At 39.6% G+C, this 12,204-nt stretch overlaps 1 protein-coding gene across 1 annotated transcript in view; it reads left to right on the top strand.

Annotated features, from left to right (window-relative positions):
* Positions 1 to 12,204, top strand: part of MAP4 (microtubule associated protein 4) — a 168,628-nt gene that overhangs the window by 70,387 nt on the left and 86,037 nt on the right. The window contains 1 exon segment of the mRNA XM_060022383.2: positions 7,219 to 7,287. Coding sequence (XP_059878366.1) covers positions 7,219 to 7,287 — 69 coding nt within the window.

Below are 12,204 nucleotides of genomic sequence, written 5' to 3'. Positions count from 1 at the left end.
TTAAGCTATTTGTTGTCTCACACTTAAGCTACTCTAGAGTAGGGATAGTGTTTTGTTTATTTTTATATTCCTGCAGAATGACACATTTAGGAAAAGCAAAGAGGCACAGAATAGTTCAAAGTGTACCAGCAACCTCAAGTTGCTCAGTGATAAGAAACCAGAGGTCAAAATGACAAGTGAGACAAGTGACAGGGTGGAACATGGAGAAGCACATCCAGTGACATCATGCAGAGTCTCACAGTCTGTGGGGAGATAAGGTAGGACTCGGAAACTTGGTCAGATATGCATTAAAGAGAGATTACTGCTTTTGGCACATGGTAGATATACAATCATTGCTCATTAAACTGAATTGAAGTCATTTTATCTGTTATTGAACTAGAATCATTTTGTTCAGGTTTGGGTTATGTTAATGTGCAGACTAGCAAGTAATGAATGTCTGCAAACTAAAGTGGTAGGTCTTGGGACTTCCCTGGTGGCGCAGTGGTTAAGAATCTGCCTGCCAATGCTCAACATCACTAATTATTAGAGAAATGAAAATCAGAACTACAATGAGGTATCACCTCACACCGGTCAGAATGGCCATCATCAAAAAATCTACAAACAATAAATGCTGGAGAGGGTGTGGAGAAAAGGGAACCCTCTTGCCCTGTTGGTGGGAATGTAAATTGATACAGCCATTATGGAGATCAGTATGGAGATTCCTTAAAAAACTAAAAATAGAACTACCATATGACCTAGCAATCCCACTACTGGGCATATACCCTGAGAAAACCATAATTCAAAAAGAGTCGTGTAAAAAAAAAAAAAAAAAAAAAGAGTCGTGTACCACAGTGTTCATTGCAGCTCTATTTACAATAGCCAGGACATGGAAGCAACCTAAGTGCCCAACGACAGATGAATGGATAAAGAACATATGGCACATATAGACAATGGAATATTACTCAGCCATAAAAAGAAACGAAATTGAGTTATTTGTAGTGAAGAGGATGGACCTAGAGTCTGTCATACAGAGTGAAGTAAATCAGAAAGAGAAAGACAAATACCACATGCTAACACATATATATGGAATCTAAAAAAAAAAAAAGGTTCTGATGAACCTAGGGGCAGGACGGGAATAAAGACACAGATGTAGAGAATGGACTTGAGGACACGGGTAGGGGTAAGGGTAAGCTGGGATGTAGTGAGAGAGTGGCATTGACATATATACACTACCAAATGTAAGATAGATAGCTAGTGGGAAGCAACTGCATAGCACAGGGAGATCAGCTTGGAGCTTTGTGATCACCTAGAGGGGTGACATAGGAAGGGTGGGAGGGAAATGCGGGAGGGAGGGGATATGGGGATATATAGCTGATTCACTTTGTAATACTGCAGAAACTAACACAACATTGTAAAGCAATTATACTCTAATACCGATGTTAAAAAAAAAAATCCGCCTGCCAATGCAGGGGACATGGGTTCGATCCCTGGTCTGGGAAGATCCCACATGCCACGAAACAGCTAAGCCCGTGCACCACAACTACTGAGCCTGCGCTTTAGAGCCCATGAGCCACAACTACTGAAGCCCGCGTGCCTAGAGCCTGTGCTGTACAACAAGGGAAGCCACCGCAATGAGAAGCCCGCGTACCACAACAAAGAGTAGCACCCACTCGCCGCAGCTAGAGAAAGCCCGTGCACAGCAACGAAGACCCAATGCAACCAAAGATAGGTAGATAGATAAAAAATAAATAAAAAGTGGTCTGCATCAAAAAAAAAAAAAAACTTAAATTTTAATTTAAAAAGTTTTTGTAACCAAAGGCTCCTAAGCATTAACTTGGTCCAGAGAAGATTTATCATCGCAATTATCGGTACTAGTAGTACCCAGTTGATCACAGGGTTTTTTTTGACAAATTATTAACAACCATAAAAGTTGAATCTGATTGGAAATGTTTTTCTAACGAGATTATGGGGGCTATTATTTTCCTTGATTAGACCATAAATCTGGATATCTATTTTTTGTTAGGATGGATGGAAAGGTTTTAACAATATTTAGTCCTATTGTTTTTATAGATAATAATAGCCAAAAAACCTTATTCACTCAGCTAAGTATGTGGGAATGGAAGCTTTATTATGGTAATGTCTAAATCTTTGAGTTACATGCTAAGCATTCCGTAACTCAGTATTATTAAACATTATGACCTCTTTGAATTCTGGAAAAGCAAAGAATTGAAAACTACCTAACCTGGAAAGGATTTGTTAGTCATTAGATAATTCAGTTTGTTTAGGGGTTTGCTTTTGTTTCACAGATGTGTGATATTTTCTTTCATCTGTATGAGGAAAATGACATATTTCTTTTTAAAAGTCTCCTGTTTGCCGTATCAACATTGTTTCGCTGGGTGACATTTATTCTCTTTGAACGTGATGCCTTTCTTTTTTGGTAGTAGTTTTCCTCAGTTATTTGGCAATGCTTGAGATTCCCTGTGATAACATGACTGTTTTCTGCCACCTGCCTCTGGCAGGGGTGTGACAGTGCTGCCAGGTGTGGTGTGGGGCTCCCCCGCAACTCCTCTGGGTATCACCTTTCACCCGTTGGCTTCCTCTTGTGCCAAAGCATTCAGTCTCTGTTCCCATCTTGGGTTTGGCACAAAGGTGACTATTGTGGGGTGAGGGAAGGAAAGCATGGGGGAAATGGGGACTGACCTGACAGATTTTAACTGAGTCCCATCATCGCTGCTGTCTCTAAGCCTGGAGTACCTTGGAGTCCTGTTTTCCTATGCCTTCTTTGGGCTGGGGTTTCTCCTTAGTGTGGTCTATCTGCTTCATTTTCTTGGATATTCCTTGTAATTTCTGTTCCACTGGGGGAGGGGTACCCTTCTTGATTTCTAGATCTTTTATTAATTTTTTTAGCAGTCTTTCCTGCTGCTTCTAACTGCTTGTGATAGTATGTTGAAGCTGGCCTGTGTGCTTCAGTTGGCTATCTATCCACTATTTAAGGTGCTCAGTTAAAACAGGACTTTACCAGTGGTGTTTGGTATATTTTTTTCCCCACACCTTTTCTGATTATTTATGTGTGTTGTATGTCTTTTTGTGAACTACATACCTAAAATGGATTCCTTTTTTTTTTAACATCTTTATTGGAGTATAATTGCTTTACAAAATTGTGTTAGTTTCTGCTGTATAACAAAGTGAATCAGCTATACATATACATATATCCCCATATGTCCTCCCTCTTGTGTCTCCCTCCCACCCTCCTTATCCCACCCCTCTAGGTGGTTGCACAGTACCGGGCTGATCTCCCTGTGCTGTGCAGCAGCTTCCCACTAGCTATCTATCTTACATTTGGTAGTGTATATATGTCATTGTTACTCTATCACTTTGTCCCAGCTTACCCTTCCCCCTCCCCATGTCCTCAAGTCCATTCTCTACCTCTGCATCTTTATTCCTGTCCTGCCCCTAGGTTCATGAGAACCATTTTTTTTTTTTAGATTCCATATATATGTGTTAGCATATGGTATTTGTTTTTCTCTTTTTGACTTACTTCACTCTGTATAACAGACTCTAGGTCCATCCACCTCACTACAAATAACTCATTTTCGTTTCTTTTTATGACTGAGTAATATCCCATTGTATATATGTGCCACATCTTCTTTATCCATTCGTCTGTCGATGGGCACTTAGGTTGCTTCCATGTCCTGGCTATTGTAAATAGTGCTTCAGTGAACATTGTGGTACATGACTCTTTTTGAATTACGGTTTTCTCAGGGTATATGCCCAGTAGTGGGATTGCTAGGTCATATGGTAGTTCTATTTTTAGTTTTTTAAGGAATCTCCATACTGATCTCCATAGTGGCTGTATCAATTTACATTCCCACCAACAGGGCAAGAGGGTTCCCTTTTCTCCACACCCTCTCCAGCACCTAAAATGGATTCTTGAGTTAAGCTAGTATTTCAAAATTTGATAGACTGCCAGATTTTCTCATGAAAACGTTGTTTCAATTTATATTCCTCCAGTGGAGTATGAGATTACCCATTTTCCTACACCTTTGCCAACACAGGCTATTATCAAATTTTAAAAAAGATTTTATCACTCTCATGGCCAGAAGACGGTATCATTTTTGTAATTCTCATTTTCCTATAGTCTGCATTTTATTTTATTTTTTTGCAATTTGCATTTTCATCTGAGGCAGAGTTTTGAAAATATGCATTCTTTCTTGAGCTAGGAAGAATAAATTTTATAAGCTTACTGTGTGAGGGTAAAAGGGAATTTATTTATGCCAAATATGTTCTAGCTCATATTTGTTCTATCTCTGGATAAGTAAAACAATATGTGAAGCCCTAGCATGGTGCATACTGGGTATTTAATAAAAGTCTGTTATCTTTCATTCCTTTATTTTCCTCCTCTTCTTCCAGTTAGTTGATATTTTCTTTTCAGTCTGCCTTGTTCTTTTTTTTTTTTTTTTTCCTGTATGCGGGCCTCTCACCGCTGTGGCCTCTCCCGTTGCGGAGCACAGGCTCCGGACGCACAGGCTTAGCGGCCATGGCTCACGGGCCCAGCCGCTCCGTGGCATGTGGGATCTTCCCGGACCGGGGAACGAACCCGTGTCCCCTGCATCGGCAGGCGGACTCTCAACCACGGCGCCACCAGGGAAGCCCCTGCCTTCTTCTTTTAGGTTGTTCTCTTTAGTTGTTCCTCCGTTACCTGAGATTACAGAATGAATGATCTTTTCATTGAGTTTGTATGAAAGATTTCTGCCTTGGATTTGTGAGACCTAGAAGCTTGGACATTGTAGTTTGCTGTCTTCCAAAGTAAAATCTTGCATTTTATACTTTAGTAGCATATGTTCTAGATTTTTACTTGTCTTATGAAAAATATGTCTGTGAGGTTTTTTTTTTTCCTACTAATCTTAGGGAACTAAGCATTATTTGACTTAGTTCCCTAATCTTTTTAAAAATTAATTAATTTATTTATTTATTTTTGGCAGCATTGGGTCTTTGTTGCTGTGCGCGGGCTTTCTCTGGTTGCAGAGAGTGGGGGCTACTCTTCGTTGCAGTGCATAGGCTTCTCATTGTGGTGGCTTCTCTTGTTGTGGAGCATGGGCTCTAGGCATGCGGGCTTCAGTAGTTGTGGCTCGCGGGCTCTAGAAGTACAGGCTCAGTAGTTGTGGCGCACAGGCTTAGTTGCTCCACGGCATGTGGGATCTTCCCTTACCAGAGCTCGAGCCCATGTCCCCTGCATTGGCAGGCGGATTCTTAACCACCATGCCACCAGGGAAATCCCTGTGAGGTTGTTAAGTAAGAGTGATTTGTAGGAACCTCTTGGGTTGGCAGGCTGACTGCAGACCTAGGCAGGTTGCTGAAATGTTAGATATCGTCAGAGCCTTTCAGAAAAGGTTATATGTCCTCAAATTGATCTATACAGTCAGTGCAGTCAAGATCCCATCAGGATTTTTTTGTATAAATCAACAACTGATTCTAAAACTTACATGGAAAAGCAAAGACACTAAAATATAACCAAGACAATTTTGGAAAAGACCTAATTTGCATGACTTGTGTGACATCATTTCAAGACTTTATACAAATACAGTAATCCAGACATTGTGGTACTGGCAAAATGGATAGATTTATAGTTTGGTGGAACAGGAGAGTCCAGAAACAGACCTACACATAATATGGTCAGTTGATTTTCAAGAAAGGTGCAAAGGAATCAGTGGAGTAAAGGAGCAATTAGATGTCAATGTACAAAAATATGAATATAGACCCATATCTTATACCACGTAAAAAATTTAACTCCAAATGTATCATAGACCTCAATGGGAAACCTAAATGAAAACTATAAAACTTCTAGAGGAAAACATAGGAGAAAATCCTGTGACCTTGGGTTAGGCAGAAATTTCTTAGATATTCCACCAAAAGCATGGAAGCATGAAGGAAAAAATGATAAATTAGATTTTATCAAAATCAAAAGCTTTTGCTGTTCAAAAGACAGTTAAGAAAACAAAAATACATTTCTTCGATGTATTTTCTTGGAAAATACATTTATGGGAGAAAATATTTGCAAAACTCATCTGATAAGGATTGGTATTCAGAACAATAAAGAATCTTCAGGGCTTCCCTGGTGGCGCAGTGGTTGAAAGTCCGCCTGCCGATGCAGGGGACACGGGTTCGTGCCCCGGTCCAGGAAGATCCCACATACTGCGGAGCGGCTGGGCCCGTAAGCCATGGCTGCTGAGCCTGTGCGTCCGGAGCCTGTTCTCTGCAACAGGAGAGGCCACAACAGTGAGAGGCCCGCATACCGCAAAAAAAAAAAAAAGAATCTTCAAAATTCAATAATAAGAAAATACACAACCCAATTTAAAAAATAGTCCAAAAAATTTGACTGTTCAATTCACCAAAGAAAATAAAAGAATAGCAAGTAAACAGGTGAAAAGTTGCTCAACATCCTTAGTTATTAGGAAATAAGATACAACTATAATCTATAAGGATAGCTTTAAAAAAAAAAAAAAAAAGCCCACTGCTTCCAGAAGTGCTGCTGGTGACTTCCAGGTAATCCTCATGTACAGGAGCAGTGATGGTGCCCTGGACTTTCTACATGGGTTGTTTTTGGTTTTTTTTTTTAATATTTATTTATTTGGCTGTGTTGCAGCATGCGGGATCTTTCGTTGCAGTGCGCGGGCTTCTCTCTAGTTGTGGCACTCAGGCTCCAGAGCTCACGGGCTCTCTAGTTGTGGCGCGTGGGCTTTAGTTGTCCCGTGGCATGTGGGATCCTGGTTCCCCGACCAGGGATTGAACTCGGATCCCCTGCATTGGAAGGTGGATTCTCTACCACTGGACCACCAGGGAAGTCCCACGTGGGGGTTGTTTTAAACGGCTCTGTGTCCTTGGACCATTTGGTTTGAATCACAGGTTCTAAACCTGTGGTGCTTCATGATGGTTTTATTGAGTATAATAGTAACCTCTGACAGTGTACAGAGCAGGAAAGACTTAGACTTGTTATTAGGAAAGCTTCTCCTGTAGTCGTGGTGCTTATCAGAGTTTGGATGCCATAGAAATCAGTGACTCAGTTCTGTTCTGTGTCTCTGGATTTCCTTTTATTGGATCTTTAAATTTTGGACAGATTTTATCTGCTTTAAGCTAATGCTATGAAGAGTGACAAAAATTCTACTAGTTAGACAGTAGTTGCATCTGTTTTTCATTTTTCTATCTGTCACAGTGGGTAATTATTCTTTGTGCTCATTGCAGGTACTTCATCTTCTCAAGCAACAGTGCTTGCCAACGGTGACCACGGAATAGAAGGGAATGATGCCACTGGTAAGTGATTCCCAGGAATCCCCAAATGTGTGGGTGAAACAGTCACAGTAAACACCTTGATCAGCTCCTTTGAGGAGGATTGTTAGTGGAAGCATATGGATTATTTCTAAGGGTACTCTTGTTCTTGGTGGTTGTATTTAAACCCAGGGCATCTGCCTCATAACATTTCCAACAATGGAAAGAGAGAATTTCATTTGATATTTCTTGAATATCTTTTGTAGTTGTACCACATAGGAGCTGGATCAGTCTTAACAATATGCTTTTGTTGCAGAATGACCAAAAAAAATGTTATAATGGAGTCCTTTGGCTGCTACAGTTCTTTGGGCAGGTCTCATCCCTGAATGCATACTGTACTCAGTTTGCTTTCCATGGCTCAATGTTAGGAAACTTGTGAGCTGGAAATTAAAAGTTCTTTACTTTCTGTTGTGCCCTCAGTCTGTTTTTCCTTTATTTTTCCCTTAACTGTTACTTTTGAAATCTGTCTCTGATGCCTAGCCCATTACCAGGGCTAGCACTGAGTTCCTGTGGGTTCCCCCAGTGTATTTGAAGTGAGCAAAATTCTTGAAGCAGTAGCAGGGTCCGTAGGGATGTACAGTACTATGTAAATCTGTGTTTAGGTAGCTGATATGAGAGCCATGTTGAATTTTAAAAAATAACTGAACTTAATTAGCTTAAGTGCACAATCAGGCTGACGCTGTTGACCCAACTGAAAAGACTTTTAACTGGGCGTAACGTTTGCTTCACATTACTGCAGGGAGGCAAGTGCTAGCCATGTCTGTGTTCCTCTTCTTGCACGCATACCTTAGCCTTGAGAAGCCTTTCCTTGAGCTACCATAGGATTTCTTGGTTTCTAAGGCTTCCAAAAAGCCTTCTGTTAGCACTAGCAGTTATTCCAGGATTTACTCTTTATTCTGTGACCTTTAGAAATGTTGTATACATCTTTGTATGTTAGGTTTACTGATGACTAGGTTCTATTAGTTGTGAATGTTAGTTTTACCCAGTGACAATAAATCCTTATTAGCAACTCATTAATTAGGAACTCTTCAAAAGCTAGAAACAACCTGAAGTGCGACCTTATTTATCTTCCAGTTTTGTGAACTGAAAGTTTTTTGTTTTTTTGATAATCTTAGTTCGTATGTAGTGTTGACTGTTTCTGTGTCTGCTTTGAAAGCAAAGGTCTATATAATTTTGGTTTTAAGAACATATTTGTAGAAATATCCCCATGATTAAAGGAGAAGCTTGAACACAAACTTTTAAAAAATGAATAAATTCAGCTTTCTTTAATGAGGAGGCAGTGCTAGGGGAAGGAAAGGATTGAAGGGATTGATTTGGTTAGCCATTTGGAAGAATGAATGCCATTTTCATCCGGGAAGGAAATGACTACCACACTAGAGTAGGTTTCTTCTCCAGCAGGATGTCAGGTCTGACCAGAGGAGACTCAGACTTTATGTAGCAATTGTTTCCCACTGCCACAGCTTAATTGTGCAGGAAAAAAGAACAGGAAGAACATGCAGCCTGGCCCTTACTGTTTGAAGACTTCAGTTCTCTGGCTGCAAAAAAGAGCCCAGCTGTTTATGAACTGCCCAGTGCCATTATGAGAGCAGGTCTTTCTGCTCTTGGACACCTCTCCACCACTGTGTAGAATATAGTTTGCACACCTGGGGAGATGTTGTGTTCTCAACCTGACCTCTTGACTATATTAAAACAGGTGCTTTACTGAAAATACGCATGTTTCATTGGGGGTGGAAAGGAGTAGGGAGGGGGCCAAGAGTGCATGTTTTCAGAGCATGTTGTGACATCGTTCTAATTTGGCCATCACTAACTGGAGCATGTAGCTCCGTGCTCTTTTGGAAATTCCTACTTCTGCTTCCTTCAGAGTGTTAATCTGTAGTCCTAAGAGCAGACCCCCTCTGCTGACAGTGTATAAAGGGTTTATGAGCATCTTGCAATGTTGAACTTGCTGTTTACTAATGATCTGTGCTTTTCCACCCTTTCCTTCCCTTTCCTACTTCTTCCTCTCTTTCTATTTTTCTCCTCCTAGAAGCCTAACGTGTCTCTCAACACTGGGGCTGCTGCAACACCAGACCAGTGATCTTTCCTAAGCACCGTTACACTTGTAAAACCTTCAGCATTTTGCAGAGCTTTGCTTTCCTTCCTGGACACGATATAGAAGAAGCTGAGGGTAGTTCTTCGGGGCCCATTTCTGCCGATGCCTGAGCAAACCACCTGCTTCCTTTTGTGCTCCGCAGGGCTTGATGGAACCTCGTTTCCCTTTGTGAGCACAAAGTACCAGATGAATTCCTTTTAATTTCAGTATTTTTATGAAGGTCATCTAATGTCTTTTATTTCTTGTTCTCTTTTAAAACTCATTTTTTAATTTAATTCAGTCTCACATTTTTCTTTACTTTAAACATTTTTAGTTGGCCTTTTTCATTTGGTTTTCAGATCTTCAACCTGAATCAGGGTAATATAGCAGCAAATGAGAAGGCGTGCTTTCATAAAGGGATCGAGGCCACCAGCACTGCCGTGAACCTCCCTTCTTCTCTCCCTCCTCCCTCCCTCTGTGAGCTCGCTTTTAGGGTAAATTCATCTTTCAGGCTACCTATGTTTGTCTCTGCCTTACTAACATCTGAATAATGATAGCTATTTTAATTTAAAGTTTTCTAATTTAGAGTAGTTCTGATTAAACTTTGAAAAATATTTCCTGAAATGAAATCATCCTTTGTTATTTGCAAGTTGGGCCGAAATTGTTTCTATTATGAAATTATGATCTATTTGTCCAGGCTTAGGTTCTCCTGAAAATTTGACAGCCTTATTATTGTGTGTGGAATTTCATATCCCAAATTTCTTAACATGATCATGAACTATCAAGATAATAATTGGGAAGTTAAGGAAAATGGAAACCTGTATTGTTAGAATACTGGGCTGTTGATACAGATAGAAAATAACTTTTTCTGTAGCAACCTGAGAATGAAGTTAAATTGCAACACATCGAAGAACTACAACCAATTATTAGGTTTCTAATGAAATGCTTTTCTGACTGGACTCCAGCTCTGTTCAGTGTTAGCCTCCCTATGAACTGTGGAGGTGCCTTTGTGCAGCCTGAGGTGGGACTGGTCGGTCACATATAAATAACCTGTGTGTCAAGTCCTTTACCATGAACCTTAGGATTTACTTTCACACATTCTGAGGATTGTCCCAGTAGGACTTTTCTTTTTCTCATTCCTCATTTTCCCAAACTAAAAGCTAAAAAAATCTGAAACCATCTGGGACAAATACTGTGGAACTTTTCAAATGATAAGCTTTGATCAGATTTTTAGAAATAGAATATAAAACATGGGCCATGTTTTGAAATTGTAGAGGAGTTCTGGTTTAAGATCTGGAATGTGAGATACTCTTTAAAATTTTCTATCCTCTTACTGACTATGCAGGTTTGTATAATCACTAAGCTACTGATTATTTCAGATTAAATATTTGGCACCAGGTTCTGAGGAAGATTTGAGATGTACATTCTTTTAGATCCCCTGATACAAAACTACTTTGGGGATGGGAAAGTTAGAATATTATGAAAGTTTAAACCAAGACCCTGCAATGACTTCTGGAATTTAGGAAGCGTTCCCTCCTGTGGTCCTGTGGTTTGTTCGTCTGCCAGGAATTCCTTCTGTGGGTTCTGGAGAGAAGACACTAAGGGAGGTACATTTTAGAGGGAAGTGCTTATGCTAACATTCTAAGCAGTTGGTAAATATGAAAACTCTTAGCAAAGGAGAAAAATATGAAAAATACCGTAGGAGAGCACACCATCAAATAAAACATAGTTCTTTTCATTTGGTATGTAGTTGTTTCATATTTTTTTTGTGCCTTTTTTTTTTTCTAGCCAAGGAACTTTTCACAACTGTTAGTGCTAACTTTAAAAAAAATCATGCTTGACATCCTTCTATCACTTCTAACTAATCTCTGCAGTTTGTCTAGGTGACAGGTGGGTAGAAAAGCCTGGGTGTGACCCCTGTGGTATAGCTGTGGTCAGAAACATACACTCACACTTCATTATTGACATTGATTTATTCCACTTTAATTTCCATTTTGTCATGTTTATTTCTCTTTGAAATTTGTTTTTTTCCAAATATGTTTCTTTTTGAATTTATGGAATTGTTGAAAATTTCTACTATCAGCCAGCTAAAATTTAGTGTATATTGTTAGCTCTGTTTCACTTGGATGTTTCATTTTGAAGGAAATAAATGTAACGTTTCATATATAGCTTCATATGAAGTAGCCAGTCCTGCAATGAAATGCTGTATTGCCATCATGGTCACACTCAGTGGCCCAGGATCTCGCTGGTGAGGCAGCCAAGACCGGTCAGGGTTGCTCTGTTGAAATGTGTTGTTTCTTATATGCAATCTCTCTCTTTTTCTCTCTCTCTCTCTCTTGTTTTTTTCCTTCTTTGGCCCAATGTTGAAGATGTAGAACTTTGTTTTTAAATAATATTTTTATAACTTTATTCATTCACCTAAGTTTGTATTTTTTGTGACTTTAGATTTCAACGGTTTTGTATATTGGGACATTTTAATGTGATCATTGTGCTAAATAAATTACACTTAATAAACATCTTACACCAACACCGTATGGACTGGATTTTGGTTGGGGTCTTAATTATTGAAGTATAATGTGGCCAAAACATGAGTTTTGTAAATAAAGGCCCTTGAGACATGAGCTCTTGGTCTAACAAAGCTTCTAATCTGATTCATAGTAATTCCATAATTATATGGGCTTTTTACTTTTTGCCAGGCACCTTCACTTACGTTGTCATTTTGGATTATCAGAGTGAACTCCCTTTTATCTGGAATCTGTAAGAGTTAAGAAGCCCAAATGACTATTTGATATTTTATAGCACCTGATGAGAAAGACAGTTGGCAGAATAGC

Source organism: Delphinus delphis, chromosome 10 (assembly GCF_949987515.2).
Source record: "Delphinus delphis chromosome 10, mDelDel1.2, whole genome shotgun sequence".
NCBI lineage: Eukaryota > Metazoa > Chordata > Mammalia > Artiodactyla > Delphinidae > Delphinus > Delphinus delphis.
This window is presented reverse-complemented; position numbering and strand designations above follow the sequence as displayed.